The sequence below is a fragment of the Hippocampus guttulatus genome, chromosome 7, assembly GCF_054856545.1.
Source record: "Hippocampus guttulatus isolate MCC_2025c chromosome 7, RoL_Hgut_1.0, whole genome shotgun sequence".
In the NCBI taxonomy this organism is placed as follows: Eukaryota; Metazoa; Chordata; class Actinopteri; order Syngnathiformes; family Syngnathidae; genus Hippocampus; species Hippocampus guttulatus.
In genome coordinates, this window is record NC_141267.1 from 17,345,773 (window position 1) to 17,363,895 (window position 18,123).

The window sequence follows — 18,123 nt, forward strand, 5'->3', positions numbered from 1 at the left end:
ATTGCCACGTAAACCTCTTTAAAAAAATGATTTCTGAACGAAAACGTAAGTGGTAATCACTTTTCATCAGGAACGTCTTTGTTTGGCAAAGCAAAGCCTTTCTTCACCGTTTTACTTCCCCGCACACCTTCCTCGTTTTTGTCTTCTCATTCCTCCTTTTTGAGTTGGATTTAATCCGGCAACCATGAGAAAGTAAATCTAACACTCAGGGGGGGGATCTGTGGAATTAGTGCAGTCCCCCACCCCTCTGCTCTGTTTTTTTCCATCTTTTTTTTTTCTCAATGTCCATCTGGGTCTCTCTAAATCACTAATAGCTGCACGGGTATTTATTATAGTTCTGGTATGGTAAAAGACATGGAGAATTTCTTTATCACCTGTATAGTCAATTTCTGATCTCGTCTGAATTTGAGTACCTGTATATATTTTTTGGGGGGAGTTACTGTGGCTCCCTCTGGGATTTTACAACAACTTTGAACACGGACCAAAAAGGGTACGTCTGTCGTTATTGTTGAAGTTGTGATTAAAACGGAGACATGTTTTCTGAAAAAACAAAACGACCCAACCGTCAGACTTAATCGGGAGGTTGGACGTTGTCAGCCAATGTTATTGTTTTTAATGGGTGGTACTATACTGAAACCATGTTTTAAATTTTCCAACAGAAAACTGAACATAAGGATGCCGAGAGCTCGCAAATCGTGACTGTCGCATACACAGAAACTGCCAAAGAAAAGTGAGTAATGGCATGGTATCATTTATTTTCACAAAAGTGTATTTTTACTCTACCTGTAATGTACGCTTCATAAAAAGAAGCCGTCAGGAGCAAATTGCTGGTTCTGTTCAAGGCCCCCCCTCCGCCCCCTCGAGTGAATCGACTTTAATTTGCTCTTAGGTCACTGCAGTCACTTTAGCTCAGCAGAGGTAAAGGTGAATTTGTCAGCTAAACGCTAGCAAATGTTGTCTGTTAAACAACATGCGTGGTGGAGCTGCAACATTTTACTCTCCTTTTAACAAGCTGTAACGCCTAATATGTTTGTGAAGCATATTGTTGCGTTAGAAAGCGTTGTTAGGCCAACTTTAAAAAGATGCAAGTGAAAAATACCCATTTTCCTTGACACAATACCATTACATAAAGAAACTCTTCTTATAATGTCATTTGACTTAAGTGGGGCTTTAAATGGAACCAAAATGGAAGGTAAAATCTCTTTTCCTTTTTTGGAAATTGTTTCCCCTCTTTTTTATTTTTTTATTTTTTTAACAGTTTAATGAAGCACAGATTGTAAAGGATGACCCCAGTACTTGACTTCAGAGTTTTGGCTCTCCAAACCTTTTTCTGCTGCGCTGCACTCACATCAGACAGATGGAGGCAATAGGTTTTGTTGGCCCCCTATAGTTTTTTTCCCCCCACTAGGAAATGTGAAGGACGAAGGGGAAACGGTTTTAACGGATCCAGCGGTCTAGTTTCAATTAGGATCAAATATATATATTTTTTCTCCCTCTAATTCATATCGCTGATAGGGGAGTTTGCAGATTTGCATGAACAACTTCTCACAAAAAAAACTAACAAATCACTCATCTAAGCAATTGAATTATTTGAGTGATTCTGAGCCAGGTACAATCCTACCAATGCTAATTTTGCCTTTCAGGTTTCACTGTTTTGACCACCAATTACTATTTGAAATGAAAACAGCAACGCCGACTTGTATTTAAGTAGCTAATTTCGATATAGGAACTCATCTAGCCGTCACTAAAGTACCTGGGCTTGAATGTCGACATTCTTTCCCCCAAATAAAATGGTTGCCGGGTGTCAGTCACATGCTTGGCACGAGGTGCAAGCACGCCGTTTGCCTATTTTCTACAGCCACATTCAATTCAGTTTCATTTAGAGCTTTGAACGCCATTTTCTCCCATTTTGTTTCCAATGTCTAACGCTGCCAACATTGTCTGACAAATCACTCTGCTACCTTCTCCTTTTGGACGCAGCGTCTGTCACACTGCGCACAGCTGAACGTTTTTAAGTTATGTTTGCTGCCACGTTCACAGTGAATGGAGGAGTGTGAAAAAGCCTTGAGTTGCAAATGGGACCCATGACCTCAGCGAGGACAAATGCCCTTGAAAATGAATGGAAGGATGACTGCCGGGAATTGTAATAGCATGTTTCTGATCTCATAATTCTGTTTTCGAAAGGACTCCTGGCAGTGAGCTCCAAGTGTACTACAGACCCCCTCACACATACAGCGACTTTTTTGCCGAGATGAACCGGCGAGGCGACACGTTCTACGTGGTGTCTTTCCGCAGGGTAAGTTTGGATCGATAGCGCCGCAATCTGACAAATTGACGCTCGGCACTAAAAATAGTCCAGAAAGGTTTCACAATTTGACACAGATTATCCACAAGACCCTTTTTAAATTTGACTTTTCCTATAAACTGTCCATGAAGGCCTAATGAATGAATCATAAATGGTGCATATTCCCTAATTAAAAAAAAAAAGAGGAATGTAAGTTCACAGCGGCGGATGGTAAAATGTTCACACACACTCAAGGGTGTACCTACCCCTTTCCAGGCCTTTTTTCTTAGCCCATTTGTAATCATGAGATGCATGTTTTATGGTTTTCTGCACGACTACATGTCATTTTTCTTTTCTTTTTTTTTTTTTTGACAGGCCCTAATGTAACGTTGTCTGTCCCATTTGAATTTCTCCATCTAATATTTTGAAACAAAAACAGTACTTTCCTACAAAAAAACATTTGGTTCCTTACTTTTGGTTATTTAATGGAAGTCTCAATCCATGTGGTTAAAAAATCAGGACCCTAATGGGGGGGGGGGTGCTTTAGTGCTGAATAAATTTTTGCATCTTAATGCGTGTGACTATAATCTGATTCTATGATCCTGAAATGATGCATCGGATGTATGTCGTATTTGGTCCTGGTTCAATTTGCATTCACGCTGACATTTTTAACATTGACCCATAGAGTTTCCAAAGAAAGTATACTTGTTAGAACATAATTGGACAGCAGAGGTGTTTTTTTTTTAAAGATTTTCAGAGCAGCTCAGTAAAATCGGATCTTTTGCCCCAGCACCACCTGTTGATCCTTCACAACGCACTAATTCGCTGGGAATCACTGGTTATTTTCGAGACAATTTTTCACAATTACAAGACAATAATTCACGTGTTTTAAATCAGCACTCTTACTCATTGTGGTTACTTTAATATGTAGGAATCTCTTGTGGTTTCATTTGCGTGTGTTTTGTTTCCTGGGTTCCTGGATTTACGTATTTGAACGTGAGAGGCTTTTTTCTTTTTTTTTCCACTCTGTGTGATGTGATTAAAAGACTCGCCAAGGTTCTGGATTGAATTTGGAATGTGAATGCATCCATCCATCCATCCATCCATCTTCTACCGCTTATCCGGGGCCGGGTCGCGGGGGCAACAGCTTTAGCAGGGAAGCCCAGACTTCCCTCTCCCTAGCTACTTCTTCCAGCTCTCCCCGGGGGATCCCGAGGCGTTCCCAGGCCAGCTGGGTGACATAGTCACTCCAGCGTGTCCTGGGTCTTCCTCGGGGTCTCCTCCCGGTGGGACATGCCTGGAACACCTCACCAGGGAGGCGTTCAGGAGGCATCCGAATCAGATGCCCAAGCCACCTCATCTGGCTCCTCTCGATGTGGAGGAGAAGCGGCTCGACTCTGAGCCCCTCCCGGATGACCGAGCTTCTCACCTTATCTCTAAGGGAGAGCCCGGACACCCTGCGGAGAAAACTCATTTCGGCCGCTTGTATCCGGGATCTCGTTCTTTCGGTCACGACCCATAGCTCGTGACCATAGATGAGGGTTGGAACGTAGATCGACCGGTAAATTGAGAGCTTCGCCCTTTGGCTCAGCTCCTTCTTCACCACGACAGACCGATACAACGTCCGCATCACAGCAGACGCTGCACCGATCCGCCTGTCGATCTCTCGCTCCCTCCTGCCATCACTCGTGAACAAGACCCCAAGATACTTAAACTCCTCCACTTGGGGCAAGATCTCTCCCCCGACCCGGAGGGGGCACTCCACCCTTTTCCGACTGAGGACCATGGTTTCAGATTTGGAGGTGCTGATTTTCATCCCAACCGCTTTACACTCAGCTGCGAAACGCTCCAGTGAGAGTTGGAGAGCCCCGTTTGAAGGAGCCAACAGCACCACATCATCTGCAAAAAGCAGGGATGCAATACTGAGGCCACCAAAACGGACGCCCTCAACGCTTCGGCTGCGCCTAGAAATTCTGTCCATAAAGATTATGAACAGAATCGGCGACAAAGGGCAGCCTTGGCGGAGTCCTACCCTCACTGGAAACGATTCCGACTTACTGCCGGCAATGCGAACCAAACTCTGACATCGGTGGTATAGTGACCGAATAGCCCGTATCAGGGGGTTCGGTACCCCATACCCACGAAGCACCCCCCACAGAACTCCCCGAGGGACACGGTCAAACGCCTTCTCCAAGTCCACAAAACACATGTAGACTGGTTGGGCGAATTCCCACATACCCTCGAGGACCCTGCTAAGGGTGTAGAGCTGGTCCACTGTTCCACGGCCGGGACGAAAACCACACTGCTCCTCCTCAATCTGAGGCTCGACTTCCTGACGGACCCTCCTCTCCAGCACCCCTGAATAGACCTTACCAGGGAGGCTGAGGAGTGTGATCCCTCTGTAGTTGGAACACACCCTCCGGTCCCCCTTTTTAAAAAGAGGGACTACCACCCCGGTCTGCCAATCCAGAGGCACTCTCCCCGTTGACCACGCGATGTTGCAGAGGCGTGTCAACCAGGACAGCCCCACAACATCCAGAGCCTTGAGGAACTCCGGGCGGATCTCATCCACCCCTGGGGCCCTGCCACCGAGGAGCTTTTTAACCACATCGGTGACTTCAACCACAGAGATAGGAGAGCCCACCTCAGGGTCCTCAGACTCTGCTTCCCCCAAGGAAGACGTGTTGGTGGAGTTGAGGAGGTCTTCGAAGTACTCTGCCCACCGGTTCACAACGTCCCGAGTCGAAGTCAGCAGTGCCCCATCCCCACTGTACACAGTGTTAGTGGTGCACTGCTTCCCCCTCCTGAGACGTCGGATGGTGGACCAGAATTTCCTCGAAGCCGTCCGGAAGTCGGCTTCCATGGCCTCACCGAACTCTTCCCACGCTCGGGTTTTTGCCTCGGCGACCACCGAAGCTGCGTTCCGCTTGGCCAGTCGATACCCGTCAGCTGCCTCTGGGGTCCCACAGGCCATAAAGGCTCGATAGGACTCCTTCTTCAGCTTGACGGCATCCCTTACTGCTGGTGTCCACCAGCGAGTACGAGGGTTGCCGCCACGACAGGCACCAACCACCTTACGGCCACAACTCAGATTGGCCGCCTCAACAATAGAGGCACGGAACATGGTCCACTCGGACTCAATGTCCCCCGTCTCCCCCGGAACATGGGAAAAGCTCTGTCGGAGGTGGGAGTTGAAACTCCTTCTGACAGGGGATTCTGCCAGACGCTCCCAACAAACCCTCACAATACGTTTGGGTCTGCCAGGACGGACCGGCATCTTCCCCCACCATCGGAGCCTACTCACCACCAGGTGGTGATCAGTTGACAGCTCCGCCCCTCTCTTCACCCGAGTGTCCAAAACATGCGGCCGCAAATCCGATGATACAACCACAAGGTCGATCATCGAACTACGGCCTAGGGTGTCCTGGTGCCAAGTGCACATATGGACACCCTTATGTTTGAACAAGGTGTTCGTTATGGACAATCCGTGGCGAGCACAGAAGTCCAATAACAAAACACCACTCGAGTTCTGATCGGGGGGGCCGTTCCTCCCAATCACGCCCCTCCAGGTCTCACTGTCATTGCCCACGTGAGCATTGAAGTCCCCCAGCAGAACAAGGGAGTCCCCAGCAGGAGTACTCTCCAGCACACCCTCCAAGGACTCCAAAAAGGGTGGGTATGCTGAGCTGCCGTTTGGTGCATATGCACAAACAACAGTCAGGACCCGTCCCCCCACCCGAAGGCGGAGGGAAGCAACCCTCTCGTCTACCGGTGTGAACCCCAATGTACAGGCACTGAGCCGGGGGGCAATGAGTATGCCCACACCTGCTCTGCGCCTCTCACCATGAGCAACTCCAGAGTGGAAGAGAGTCCAACCCCTCTCGAGAGAACTAGTACCAGAACCCAGGCTGTGTGTGGAGGCAAGTCCGACTATATCCAGTCGGAGCTTCTCTACCTCACACACCAGCTCGGGCTCCTTCCCTGCCAGAGAGGTGACATTCCATGTCCCAAGAGCTAGCTTCTGCAGCCGAGGATCGGACCGCCAGGGTCCCCGCCTTTGGCTGCCGCCCAGCTCGCATTGCACCCGACCCCTTTGACCCCTCCCACGGGTGGTGAGACCATGAGAAGAATGTGAATGCAATCATTATTAATTATGACTATTGTCTTGAGGATAGTTGATATCTTTTTGCCCTCGCCAACAGTTTCAGCTCATTTGATGTTGCTCCAGTGGAACCCCAGATCACTTTAAGCCCTCCACAGACAACCAATCACCTGTGGCCTCCCTTTGAGCATGAAATGAACTCATGGGATGGAAAATTTACCTCTCAACAAGGCCAGAAAGATTGTGTAGTACTGATTGTGTTGGGGCACCGACAGCTCTATTGAAGTATGTATTGGGGTGACGTGGTGGATTCACCTTGAGGGTCTCATCCATATTGTTTCAAGGAAAACATAACCTGTCGTCATGGAGCCTGAAGCTCTTCTGTCAGATTGTTTAGCTGAAAGTCTCTTGATGATGAGCAGGCGTGGATGTGATATTTTCTTAACGCAGAAAAGAGCGTGCTCATTTTGCGGCAATGAATTATCCCTTTGGAGGCTTTCATCTTATTCTTTGTGCCACAAGCAGATGTCAAGACTGCAAACCTTGTCTATAAACTACATTTTGTGCAGCAGCACGGATGGCTTTTTACCTGCTCACGGTGATTAGCATAATGTAAACAAAAACTGTTATTTATGAAACAGATTTTGTACTGGGAAAGAATATGGATGAAAATATGTACTGAGCAGATTCTGTTGATGCGCAAACATTCGGGCGATTTTGAACAGAGTGAAGATAAGCGGTAGGGATAATGGATTGATGAACTAAATGATCACGATTATATACACTATGCTGATGTTTGTCTTGGACATTTTCAAAGGATTGTTAAAAGCAGACAAAAGCAAACGTCCTTGGATCAGTTTTTGACAAAACGACAGGCAAAAACCACTTCTGGGAGAGAACATGAACTAAAGAGGGCAAAAAAAAACAGGCAGGATGCAGTTGAAAGTTAAATGACCATCATTTTTATTCTTTACTCTAATTAGTTTTTTACCTGATGCACAACTCTCATTTATTGTGCAATAGTAGTTATTACATATTTTAATTTAATTTTTATGCTTTATAAAACATTTCTGTCTGAATTTTGGGTGGCTTGGAACGGATTAGGGCATTTACATGGAAAAACGTGTCAACTGACAAACTTTGCTCGTTAAGAAATTTCTTCCTGAACCAATAAATTTCGTAAGTAGAGCTACCACTGTACTAGAGTCTGACTTTGAAATTGAGTTCCATTGTTTCCCAAGAGAAATTTAGTTTAGAAATGAAGAATTGTCACCGCTTGCATTTCCGTGAGATGTTCCACTTGATACAAAATTTTACTAAAACCAAGCCTGGTCGTGAGAGATGATTTATTGGTCAGAAAATTCATGATTTAATGCGGATTTCAGATTCTGATTCTGATATTTGGGCTTGTTGACAAGTAGAAGTGGTTTGGCGCGCAATATATAAAATGTTGGCTTCCCTCAATCCTCGTATCCTGTCGTAATGCTCGCACTGATCTCATAGTAACCTCAGCAAACCACATTGTGTCATACCGTTTGAAGCTGCAATTAGAGGCGATAATAAGCCCTCCCTGTTTCTGCTTTTTAGTCACAAGGGCTTTTGCATAAATGCACCACACTCACCTGCAGCAAACTCTTTTGCAAAGTATGCATTCCCATCTCGCAGTATTATGACGATACCTCATAAATGTTGCCGTTTGCGCCGCTTGAGAACGAAAGAACACGAATGCTTTTGCCGAGACGATTTTGATTATAGGCTGCCGCGTGGAAATTGGACTCAGTCGGTGACATTTCAAAGAAATGAACACTATTGACCACAAGGATCTTTGTCAGCACCCGAGAAAACCAGAAGCCTCTAATTTATAAACGGGGTAAAGAGCCGGTGTATACTTTCCATAACCTTCTCGTGTTGGTTCTCAGGATCATCTGCTACTTCCGGCCACCAGCCACAACAAAGGAAGTCGCCCTAAGATGTCTGTGGTGTTGCCTGCCATGAACCTAAACGGTAAGGACCCTTTACGACACTTGTAGAAATGGATCAGTCAGCACTTGGGACACATATAAAGGCGAGGGACACTGCTCAAGAATGCCTTACTTTGACGTCTAATGAAAAACATCCATGACCCGACTTCTAGCATGTGTGTTGCCTGTTAAAATGTAATCTCATTATTGTTGGATTATCCCCCCCCCCCCCACTACCACCCCCAAATGTTTTGCATCTTGAGTCCTCATTGCCCTCTGTCACATCCCTCAGCCTGTTCTTCTCCCTGCTGCATTTAGCAGAGCTGCAACGTGGCTGGCCAGCCACTGTCCAAACCACATACAGGCACAAAGATTTAAGGGGGGGGGGGAAGCTTTTTCAGGGTTGTGATTTCCTTTTGGCGATGGCTTTGCAAATCTTTTACTTGAACAAATTTAACAGATGCCAGGGCTGACATGTTTATATAATATTGATACTATTAAAAGCAATCTAAAACACATGGAGGAAAAAAAAAATCCCATTTTGTAAGGAGAAAAGAAAAAAAACGGAATTTTGTGAGGCAGTTTATTATCTCTCCAACCCTTTCGGATGAAAGCAATCCACCCCCCGCCCTCCCACCCCAACTGACAACAATGCCCACCTATAGAGAATTTATAGTTAAATACCCAAGTACTTGAGAAATTCTAAAAATAAATCACAGATGCTTAAGTTAGCATCCTCTGTTGCTATTTCTTAGCGCTTATTCTCTAAAAATGAATACATATGCTAATGATACTTAACTCGGTTAACATTCCCTGGTTTTGAATGCCGTATTGTCCTACTCCACAGTCTCAACTTTGCTGCAGCCGATATTTTTGGGGCTAGAATTGACTAAAATAAATACATCTGCTACTGTTAACTTCCCCTGTCCTGTTTTCTGGACTCCACAGTCTCTGTTTTGTTGCAGCAGCCTGTTTTTGTTGCCACGTGCGGTCTTCCTCGAATAGAACTACTCTCCTTATGTCCGACAGCCACATATTGAGATGTATTTATAGAATGGCTTCTCCTCCATTGTTGTTGCGTGTTAGCGATTGTCTTTTCGAACCGATGTGTTTCATGCGGCGTGGTTTGCACGGTTTGAAATGGAAAATCAATCAGCCCAGACCAAGCAGAGCTCGTACCGCGCTGGCGGAAAAGCTGCAGTAGGTTGCAATTGATGATTTGCAATCTCACTTAGTTTATCTAATCTAGCACAGCGGCTCTGGGCAGTCGCTGGTGGATACCGGTGGGACTTTTCCTTGAGTCTATTGGAAAGAAAAAGTGGTGGACGAGAGGCAAACCCCGACCGTGGGTGTACATTACGCTTAGGTCAGCATTTGGCCGTCACCCGTCTTGTGATTCATTCAAGTGCGCATGTTTTATTTCTGTGGGTTCATAAAGTTCTTCTCCAAGATTTGCCGTGTCATCATTTCCAAAGCGCGTCGGTGGAGACGTGTTGAAAGTCGTCGTCGTCTGGCACCGGCGGGTTTTATCTCTGACTCTGTTGGCTTTTTCTTATCTGTCTCGATGGCAGGGGGCCAATATCATCTTTCTTTTTTTCGAGGCAACTACTGCAAGGAAGACCTACCCTTTATGAATATACCGCCTTCCTTTTTTTTTGGTTGTTTTTTTGAGTTTGCGATAAAGATTGTTTTAGGTTGGGCTTGGAATGTTGTTCTTTGCAGTCACACCGGCCATTAAAATGGCAGTAAATAGTGCCGTCCAGTTTTTCTTTTTTTTTTTTTAGCTAATTGGTGAAATGAAGGTAAAATTCAGGATAAAATGTAAAAGTTTGGAGGCAGTCTTCTCACAAAAGAATATTTCGATTTTCCACAATCTTTCATGCGTGCGCGGAGTGTGCTTTCTCTTTCAAGTCTTTTCCGCAGAGGTCTTGAAGGCAACCCGGGGTGACGGTTTTGCCTCTTCCTAGCGAGGGGTGAGGACTTTTGACACCAGGTTTAAGTTAGTACAGATGCAAGCACAGCAGCCGCTGTTCCAGCTGCCGCAAGACTAGCAACCCAAAGTGTGTTGGTGACTCTTTGATATGGCGCCGCTTTCCCGCATACCGCGTGAGGAAAGTGGATTTCAAGATTTTCCCTTTTTTTCCCCCCCTTAACTTCCAAATGCAACTGGGTGAGCGACACCATTCTCTCATTGGAACTTGATTATTCCACAATGCATCCTGATTCTTTCCAGCTCTCTTTTTGAGGAATGCCTTTCGCTTCCAGTCACTAAATGGTTTTCATCTGGAGCTGGGCAAATTTAATGCGCAGTGATCTTTTGGTTAACAACCAAACGAGATCGCCTTCGATATTGCATACGCCGGTTTCGAGTGAAGTGAACTCGAATCTTTTGGCGTTTCTCCGAAGTCAGATCAACCCTAGCCGTGATTCCTTATAAGGACTGCGCGATGTGTTTATTGAATGAGCCGTAAAGTTTGAAAGTAGCTCAATCAAGTGGCAGTGACATGTTTGGAGGAGAGGAAAGGTTTGGGCGATGACATCATTTACAGGTGGATCAACCGCGTCAAACAGTCTATTTATGCTTGGGTACATGTGCTCTGCGGTTAGCTGCAGAGCCGTCGCTCGGGGGTTCAAGGTAAAGCGCCGGATTCAGATTTTCCTACTTTGCTAATCTAAACAGTTCATCCCCATTCGAGCGCTCGCCAGCGTGATTGATACTCTTGTCTTGTACTTACCAAATCAAATGTGCCTTTGTGCCATTTACCGGTAGACATTATACACTGTATGTACATGCAATGGCAACATTTGAGATCTAATTAAAGAGAAGTATGACCAATTCTGCCTTAAAGATAATTACAATTCGGGGAGGGTCTGGGGGCGTGGGGGACATTTTGGCTTCTTCTAGGGTTTGTACTTAAGTCTGCCCAAATTTGAACCAGGTGTAACACCAAGGGATTGCACACTTTTGACTCCAAGGAAACCTGTACAGGGACGTATTTGTTCCAAAGCCCCCCTTCAATAATCCAAAGACCAACGGAACCATTTGTACTCCAAAGTGCCAAAAGAATTACAAGTTTTCTATTCTGGAGAAAAAAAAGAAATCATTGTCACCGCAAGAAATTATTTATTTCAAAAGTAAGAAGCTGGAAAATATGCCTTTTTTTTCCTCTGAAAAATAGGACCATGGTCTACCTGTTCACCCTTGGCCACCAGGGGCAGTGTAATACACATAAACCTAGAAACGAAGAGGATAGTTATAGCAGTTCAGTAAGCTGCAGTAATATTTGTCTTTTTTTTTTTTTTGCAGATGAAGAAAGTATGCTTGAGTATTGTTGTATTGTCTGTCTAGGTGTTTTGCTGCACGTTTGTGTTCAAACGTCCATTACAACAATGCAACAGCGCTGCTATCCATTAGCAGTTGGAAGAACTGTTCATCATCTGCCAGACTATGTTTCGCGCTCACCTTTTAAATTTCTGCTCACAAGTCAAAAGGGAAAATATCATAAATTGAGGTAGTGCTGTACTTGGCTATGTGAAAGGGCCAAAATACATTGAGAGACACACAAAACCATTTCTGATTAAAAATTTGCTGCTGACCACTTATTGACCTATTAGCTCTTATTTTAGTTGGTAGAACGTCACCCCAATGATGGTACTAATTAGTGTATTTACATCCTTTCCCGGGTAAAAAAAAAAAGTGAGGTCATTCTCAGGTCACCCGTAAACGTTTCCTTCAGCATTGGCGCCGGAGCGGCAGATAGCATCTTCTCGAAAATGGCTCTCCAGATTACCCGGAGCCATGCTTGCCAGACCCCCGGCCTTTATCAGGTCGTAGCAGCTCGTTGTGTCACTGCAATGTTGTGGAACACGTCCAGATGGAATCTGTCATGGAGCGAAGGAGACCATGCAGAATTGGCAGCTTCACCGCAGTCTGATGTCGTCTCGTGGTTGTTCCATTGTGCCCTTCAGAGCATTTGGGGTAATTTGTTGAGAAATTGAGGGTTGACAGTCAGAGGGAACGCAAAAATAAGGGCCCTCCGACGGGATGCGATCCCTTTAGATCGTCGCCCGCAAATTACAGAGTCATTATTAGAATTGCCGGTTTCTTTTGAAAATAATAACAGGGTAGATGGAGTGGAGCTTGATGTCTCAAAACAAAAACACGAGTTTTCATACGGTCGAGGTAGCCGATTCACGACGTCAACCTAACTGTTGCATTTTTAAGTATCAAACCGATGGACTCTGCAGTCCCCCGTGTACAAAAATGTCTCAACCTAATCGCATGTATTTATTTTCAAAGTCGATCTACTTTAGCTTGCTGAAGCAAATGCAAAGGTACCGTTAGTGTCACCTACCGACTTGTCGATTGATCATTTTATGGACTTGTGGAGCCAGAAACAGCACACAACTGGACAAACGGTCGTGCGATGGTTTCAGACATCTGTTTTTAACAAAACAGCAGTCTGAAAGTGACTCGGGAGTTTTAACCAGTGTCACGTTTCACCCAGCTCTCGTCTTATTCGGAGCTGCTGCCTTCTCTTCCTGATATGCAATACCAGTCTGCCACTTATAACTGCGGGGGGGGGGGGGGGTAGCCCCAGTTTATGCCACATAAAAATATTTTACAATGTTTTACCCCTCCCAAACACTTCTGAAGACACTTTTGAAGCACGTTGTTAACAGTCCACTTGAGACAAAATGGGTCTCTTTGTAAGGCCCATCTTCCGATAGTTCCATAGTGTTGTGGGGTCGTTCCATGCCAACTCATATAATGGGTTTAACCATGCAGATTTGGATTTTAACTCATTCAGTACCAGCCAAATCAGGACCAAGTCTGAAAAGACGTTTAAACGTCTTTGGGAGTGAATGAGTTAATTAAACTTAGTGATTGCACACGGTGCAGAGGTGCAGGGTTTGATTCTGGTTCCGGCCTTCCTGCGTGGAGTTTGCATGTTCTTACCCGTGCCTGTGTGGGTTTTCTCTGGGTACTCCGGTTTCCTCACACATTCCAAAAAACATGCGTGGCAGGTTAATGGAAAACTCTAAATTGTCCCCGGGTGTGAGTGTGAGCGCGGATGGTTGTTCGTCTGTGTGTGCCCTGCGATTGGCTGGCAACCGGTTCAGGGTGTCCCCCGCTGACTGCCCGCAGACGGCTGGGATAGGCTCCAGCACGCCCCGCGACCCTTGTAAGGATAAAGCGGATCAGAAAATTGATGGCTGGATGGAGCAGGGGTTTGAGAGCTATGGCCTGTCGAATGTGGACATTTTCGGCAACAAAGGGGCATGGCCACCTTCCAATGAATCCTCAGGAAAGTCTCAGGAAGTACTTGGTCGCAATCTTCACAGAACAGATATTGCTGCTAAGGAAATTCGACATGGATTCCAAATGTGCAATCATTTCAAAGATTGGTGCATATTTTAGGATCATGATGTTTGAAAACAAAAAGGTATGAAATCTGTTTTTGTTTGTTTATCACCTTTTGTGGTTTGTTTATCGAGAGTAAGGAGTCGAAGTGTTCCCCCAAATTTTCAAGGTCCGATCATGAGGAATTGATTGACGTTAAGTTTGAGATTTTGTATTGGTTCAAGCTTGATGAAAATCAACATCTGCTTGGATGATTTGGCATTGAAAAGGACCCTGTGGCAGGCTCACCACGTGTCATTATGTGAATGTGTGGTAGGTCGACTTGTGGATTTGCATATGAAAGAAATATGGCCTTAGCTGAAATCTGTGCTATCCTAAGCACATTTTCATTTGCTCGTGAATTCGCCAGTGCTGCTCGCCCGTTCAGAGCAGCATCTACAGAGCGGACCGACCTGAAAGCGTTATCTTACAAAGTTGCATGGAGATGAGCCGAGTGGCGCTGGCTTTTAAATAGCCATATAGCGTAACGGATCTTTCAGCTTGGATCCCATCCAATGAGGCCTGCTAAGTGTATTTCAGTGCAGGTGCGAAGGATGAATCTCAACGGCAGATGAGGTCATCGTCAGGACGGACGTTTAATGACATGAACACCTGCGGAATCTTGCAGGCGGGAGAGGGAACTCCCCTATTGTCCTTCCTGAGGAGAACCTTGTGAAGATGCTGCAAAAAGCGCTGGAGGAGTCTGATGGTTTGCACAGGTGGCTGGAAAAATACCGCAGCTTTTAAACCGCTTGCTGCTCTGCTGATATATTCGAAAGCCTCCTACTACTAGCTGGAAGCACGTACTGGAAGGAGGACCTTGGTCTTTGGTCCCTTTTGTGGATTGGTCTTCTCACTAGCCGTCCTGCAATGAAACAATCTGCTTTTTAAGTTCTATCCCCCTGACCCCCATTCATGGTTTTTATTTTTATTTTCTATTCACGCTGCAAAAGGTTGTATATATCATGTTTGTTGTTACTGGTTTCCTCGGTCGACCATTTAATTAGTCGCCCGTGGATTGTTTCAACGTCAGGCAGTCCAATGAGCGGCCGTATCAGGCGACCATGGCGGATGAGGTGCATAAGGGGGGAAAACCACACCAAATGGAACCAATATTTATAAAGCACTAGCGAACAATAACAAACAATTGCGGTCAGTGTCTGTTGAAGAACTGAAGGCACTGAGGGGGAGGATCAATCATGCCTGATACGTTCCACACGGCTGACCGTTTTGCTTTCATCATTCTGTCGGCAGAGCGTTTCTCTGCATTTCTGTACTGGGGTGACCTCTCCTGAAGCATTCTGATGAATTGGACTTTATTTTCAAAGCGACATTAGGATCAATCTTCACAAATTCCTTTTGGCATAGGATTTTTACAAGCGTGCTTGGGTTTTGTGGATGTTTTTCTCCCAATGTTTTAAAAAAAAACACATGCTTGTAAATTTCAAGATGGGTCAAGTAACGGTCTGGTCGCATCCCCCCCCCCCCCACTCTTTTCTTTCTCACTGCTTTTTCCTCGCAAATATGCGTGTCCAGCTCTCGTAAGGAGCCGCTTTGTCTCTGTGCGAGGGAGAAATCCAGCGTGACTCACCTCCAGACTCCCCCATCTGTAAGCGAGCCTCCAGCTGCCTCAAAAAAAAAAATCCTTTCTCACACTTTTCTCAGCTGTAAAACGTGGCAAGGGTTTGACGGGAGCTGAACTGGTAAAGGAATCAAAGGAGACATGATTTGCAATTCTTTGACATATTAAAAAAATGTTTGGGACATGCTGATCGGTTAACCGTAAGGATCAAGAATCGACATTCAGAAATTGAAGTCTCATGTAACTGAAGCACTGCTCACCGCGCTGCCCTCTACGGCGCAGTGCTGCAGGGCCTTTGCGTTACTACCCAAACAAGGCTGCAGCTCTGCTTTGCATTTGCCTTTGACAAGATAATGCTTCCATCTAATCCGGGCGCCTCAAAAGAAAATGGCAGTTCTTCAACAAGTTGGCTGGCAAGGGAAGATTAGAGCGCTATTCTCTCAGTCTGAATGGCAATCTCACGTACGCGTTGTCCGACTTGGGCAGTGATTGGTTTTTGGGGGGCGGGCTTTACCGAACTTCCTTCTCGTGCCCTCACTTGTAGGCAAAGGAGAAGCACTTTTGAGCCATTTGTAGAACCCCACAGCGCAGTGAACAGTGGAACACATTGATTGTGTATGTGCCGTGATGGCGCGACAACGAAAGGTGGCCATTTGCCTTCACGGCGCCGTGCCGCAGACTGGGAAATGTTTCAATTCAGGAGTGGTGTCAGACGGGGTATCCAATCGGAGCGGGGTTGGCAGAGTGATTTCAGAGTGCTAACAGCAAATGATTTTTGTACAGTAAACTGCATGGACGAAAAAAATAATAATTCTAATAATTATGGTGTCCCAATGTCCAGAGATTTGGGACACAAGCGAACGGACATGCCATGAAGTGGTTAAGGCACAGCAATTGATGGATTGTTCACCTTTCTCCATTGTGAGACAAATAAAGGTTTTCTTTCGTATGTTGGTCAAAATCTACATTGTAGAGGCGCGGTTTGCTTAAAGTCTAAATTCAGGCTACTTCCTGGTTGCCCGCTACGCAACCAAATATGGGCAGGACCCCACTGTGTTGCTCTCATCTTTGCACCTTGTCCTTCAATGACCACCCCCCAAAAAAAAACTCTTGCACTTTTGTGTGTGTTTAAAAAAAAAATTAAGCCTTTTTTTCCCCCCCTAAAACATTTCAATGTGTGTGGGAGGGGTCAAACAAAAACACGGTTTTATTGATGTTCTCTGTTGTGGATTTTTCCCTGTTGTGAAATGTATCTGCTGTGATCAACAGGAGTTCATTGTTCTTGGTTTTGTCATTTTCCACTTGATTGGCGGACCGGTACACAAGCAATAATGTATCCCCCTTTTAATATCTTCATCTACCCTTACAGACAGTGTCATCGGCGACAAGGAATTTGAGGTGATGATGCAGATCGATTGCGAAGTGACCGACACCAGGATCCTCCACATCCGCTCGGCCACCATCCCGCCAGCGCTGCGGGTCAACCGCACGCAAAACTTGTATCAGCACTCCCGGGCAGAGGCACAGGCTGCACCTCCTGTCGGTGTGCTCATGGGGTCGGCCTAGGGCCACCGTCGATAATGACCATCGGGGGGAAAAAAACCCAAAACAAAGGGCTTGAAGCCACATTCTTTATCGTGGCCTGAATTCCGGATGGTAGACTCTTAAGTGTTGGGAGCTAGCTCCTTTATGTAGCTGCACTGACTTCCCCACATAACCTCAGACGTCCCACGTACGGGTAATTGCTTAGCAGCAGGGGGCTGAACAGTGAACCCTGAGTCACCCCGTCACAACACAAATGCAACATAGCAGCTCGAGCAGCACAAGTCCACTACTTGTTGCTCCTTATTTCTGGATCAACTAAGCAAAGGAATACTATTTGAAACATTTCAATTAAAACATCTTCTTTTAAAAAGGCAAAAATCAATCTGCGGATTTGGGATTGCTACTTTGACTGTTCTTTTGAATTTGGCATTTTTGCTGAAAATTCATTTTTCATGAATTATGAAGAAATATTCCAGTAGATTGCACGCAGCTACAGACAGGATGCTCAGGAAGTCATGTGTTCTCTGACATCTGACCACTATGTGTATGTACTTGGTGTTTTTTTTTTTGTTTGTTTGTTTGTTTTTATACTCTTGATGAAGAATGTTGTTTGTGTTTGAAAATATTTGAACAGATTTAGATGCGCGTATTTATTTCTATTGCCGTAACCTTTGACAAAATTGTATGTTTTCATCTGTGTGTCTGTATGGAAAAAGTTCATCTTTTGGGGAAAAATATGTGAAAATATATTGCACTTTTTGTGTCGTGCACTTGCAGCCTTTGAATTTAAAACAAGGTATATGTGGTGGGGTTATGAAAAACATAGTTTGCAGTACAGACCTGTAATGTTCAGATCTGACTAAGAAATGCAATTAAGTAATTCATTGGTTTTTCACAGTCTGCCTAGGTAAGTAAGTGCATCTTTGTTTTGCAACAAACTTATTTTAGCCATGTGTTTAATTTTTAAACGCTCTCTTGGGGTGTATTTCTGGCACATGCGCGCGTCAGAAAAATATTTTGATTCCCACAGTGTCACTGCAAGCCAGTTGTAAGGACATGGAAGATGTGTGTTTTGTGCATACGCTAAAATAAACACTGGATTTTCTGTATGCATATTTGATGCTTTATTTTACTCTTGTTTTTTTTTTTGGTTGTTGTTTTTTTGGTGCGTTTTTCATTTTGTGGATTTCAGTCTGTCATTGTCATCCTCTGAAGCTGAAATTACACCAGCTTTCTTTTTTGCCC

At 45.2% G+C, this 18,123-nt stretch overlaps 1 protein-coding gene across 1 annotated transcript in view; it reads left to right on the top strand.

Moving 5' to 3' along the window:
- The window catches only part of atf6 (activating transcription factor 6), a 33,743-nt gene extending 15,752 nt beyond the window's left edge, over window positions 1-17,991 (top strand). Inside the window, exons 13-16 of the mRNA XM_086114928.1 lie at window positions 660-730; window positions 2,185-2,296; window positions 8,306-8,390; window positions 16,703-17,991. Coding sequence (XP_085971054.1) covers window positions 660-730; window positions 2,185-2,296; window positions 8,306-8,390; window positions 16,703-16,899 — 465 coding nt within the window. The 3' untranslated portion in view covers window positions 16,900-17,991. The remainder of the gene's footprint in view (window positions 1-659; window positions 731-2,184; window positions 2,297-8,305; window positions 8,391-16,702) is intronic.
- Window positions 17,992-18,123: the final 132 nt, after the last annotated feature.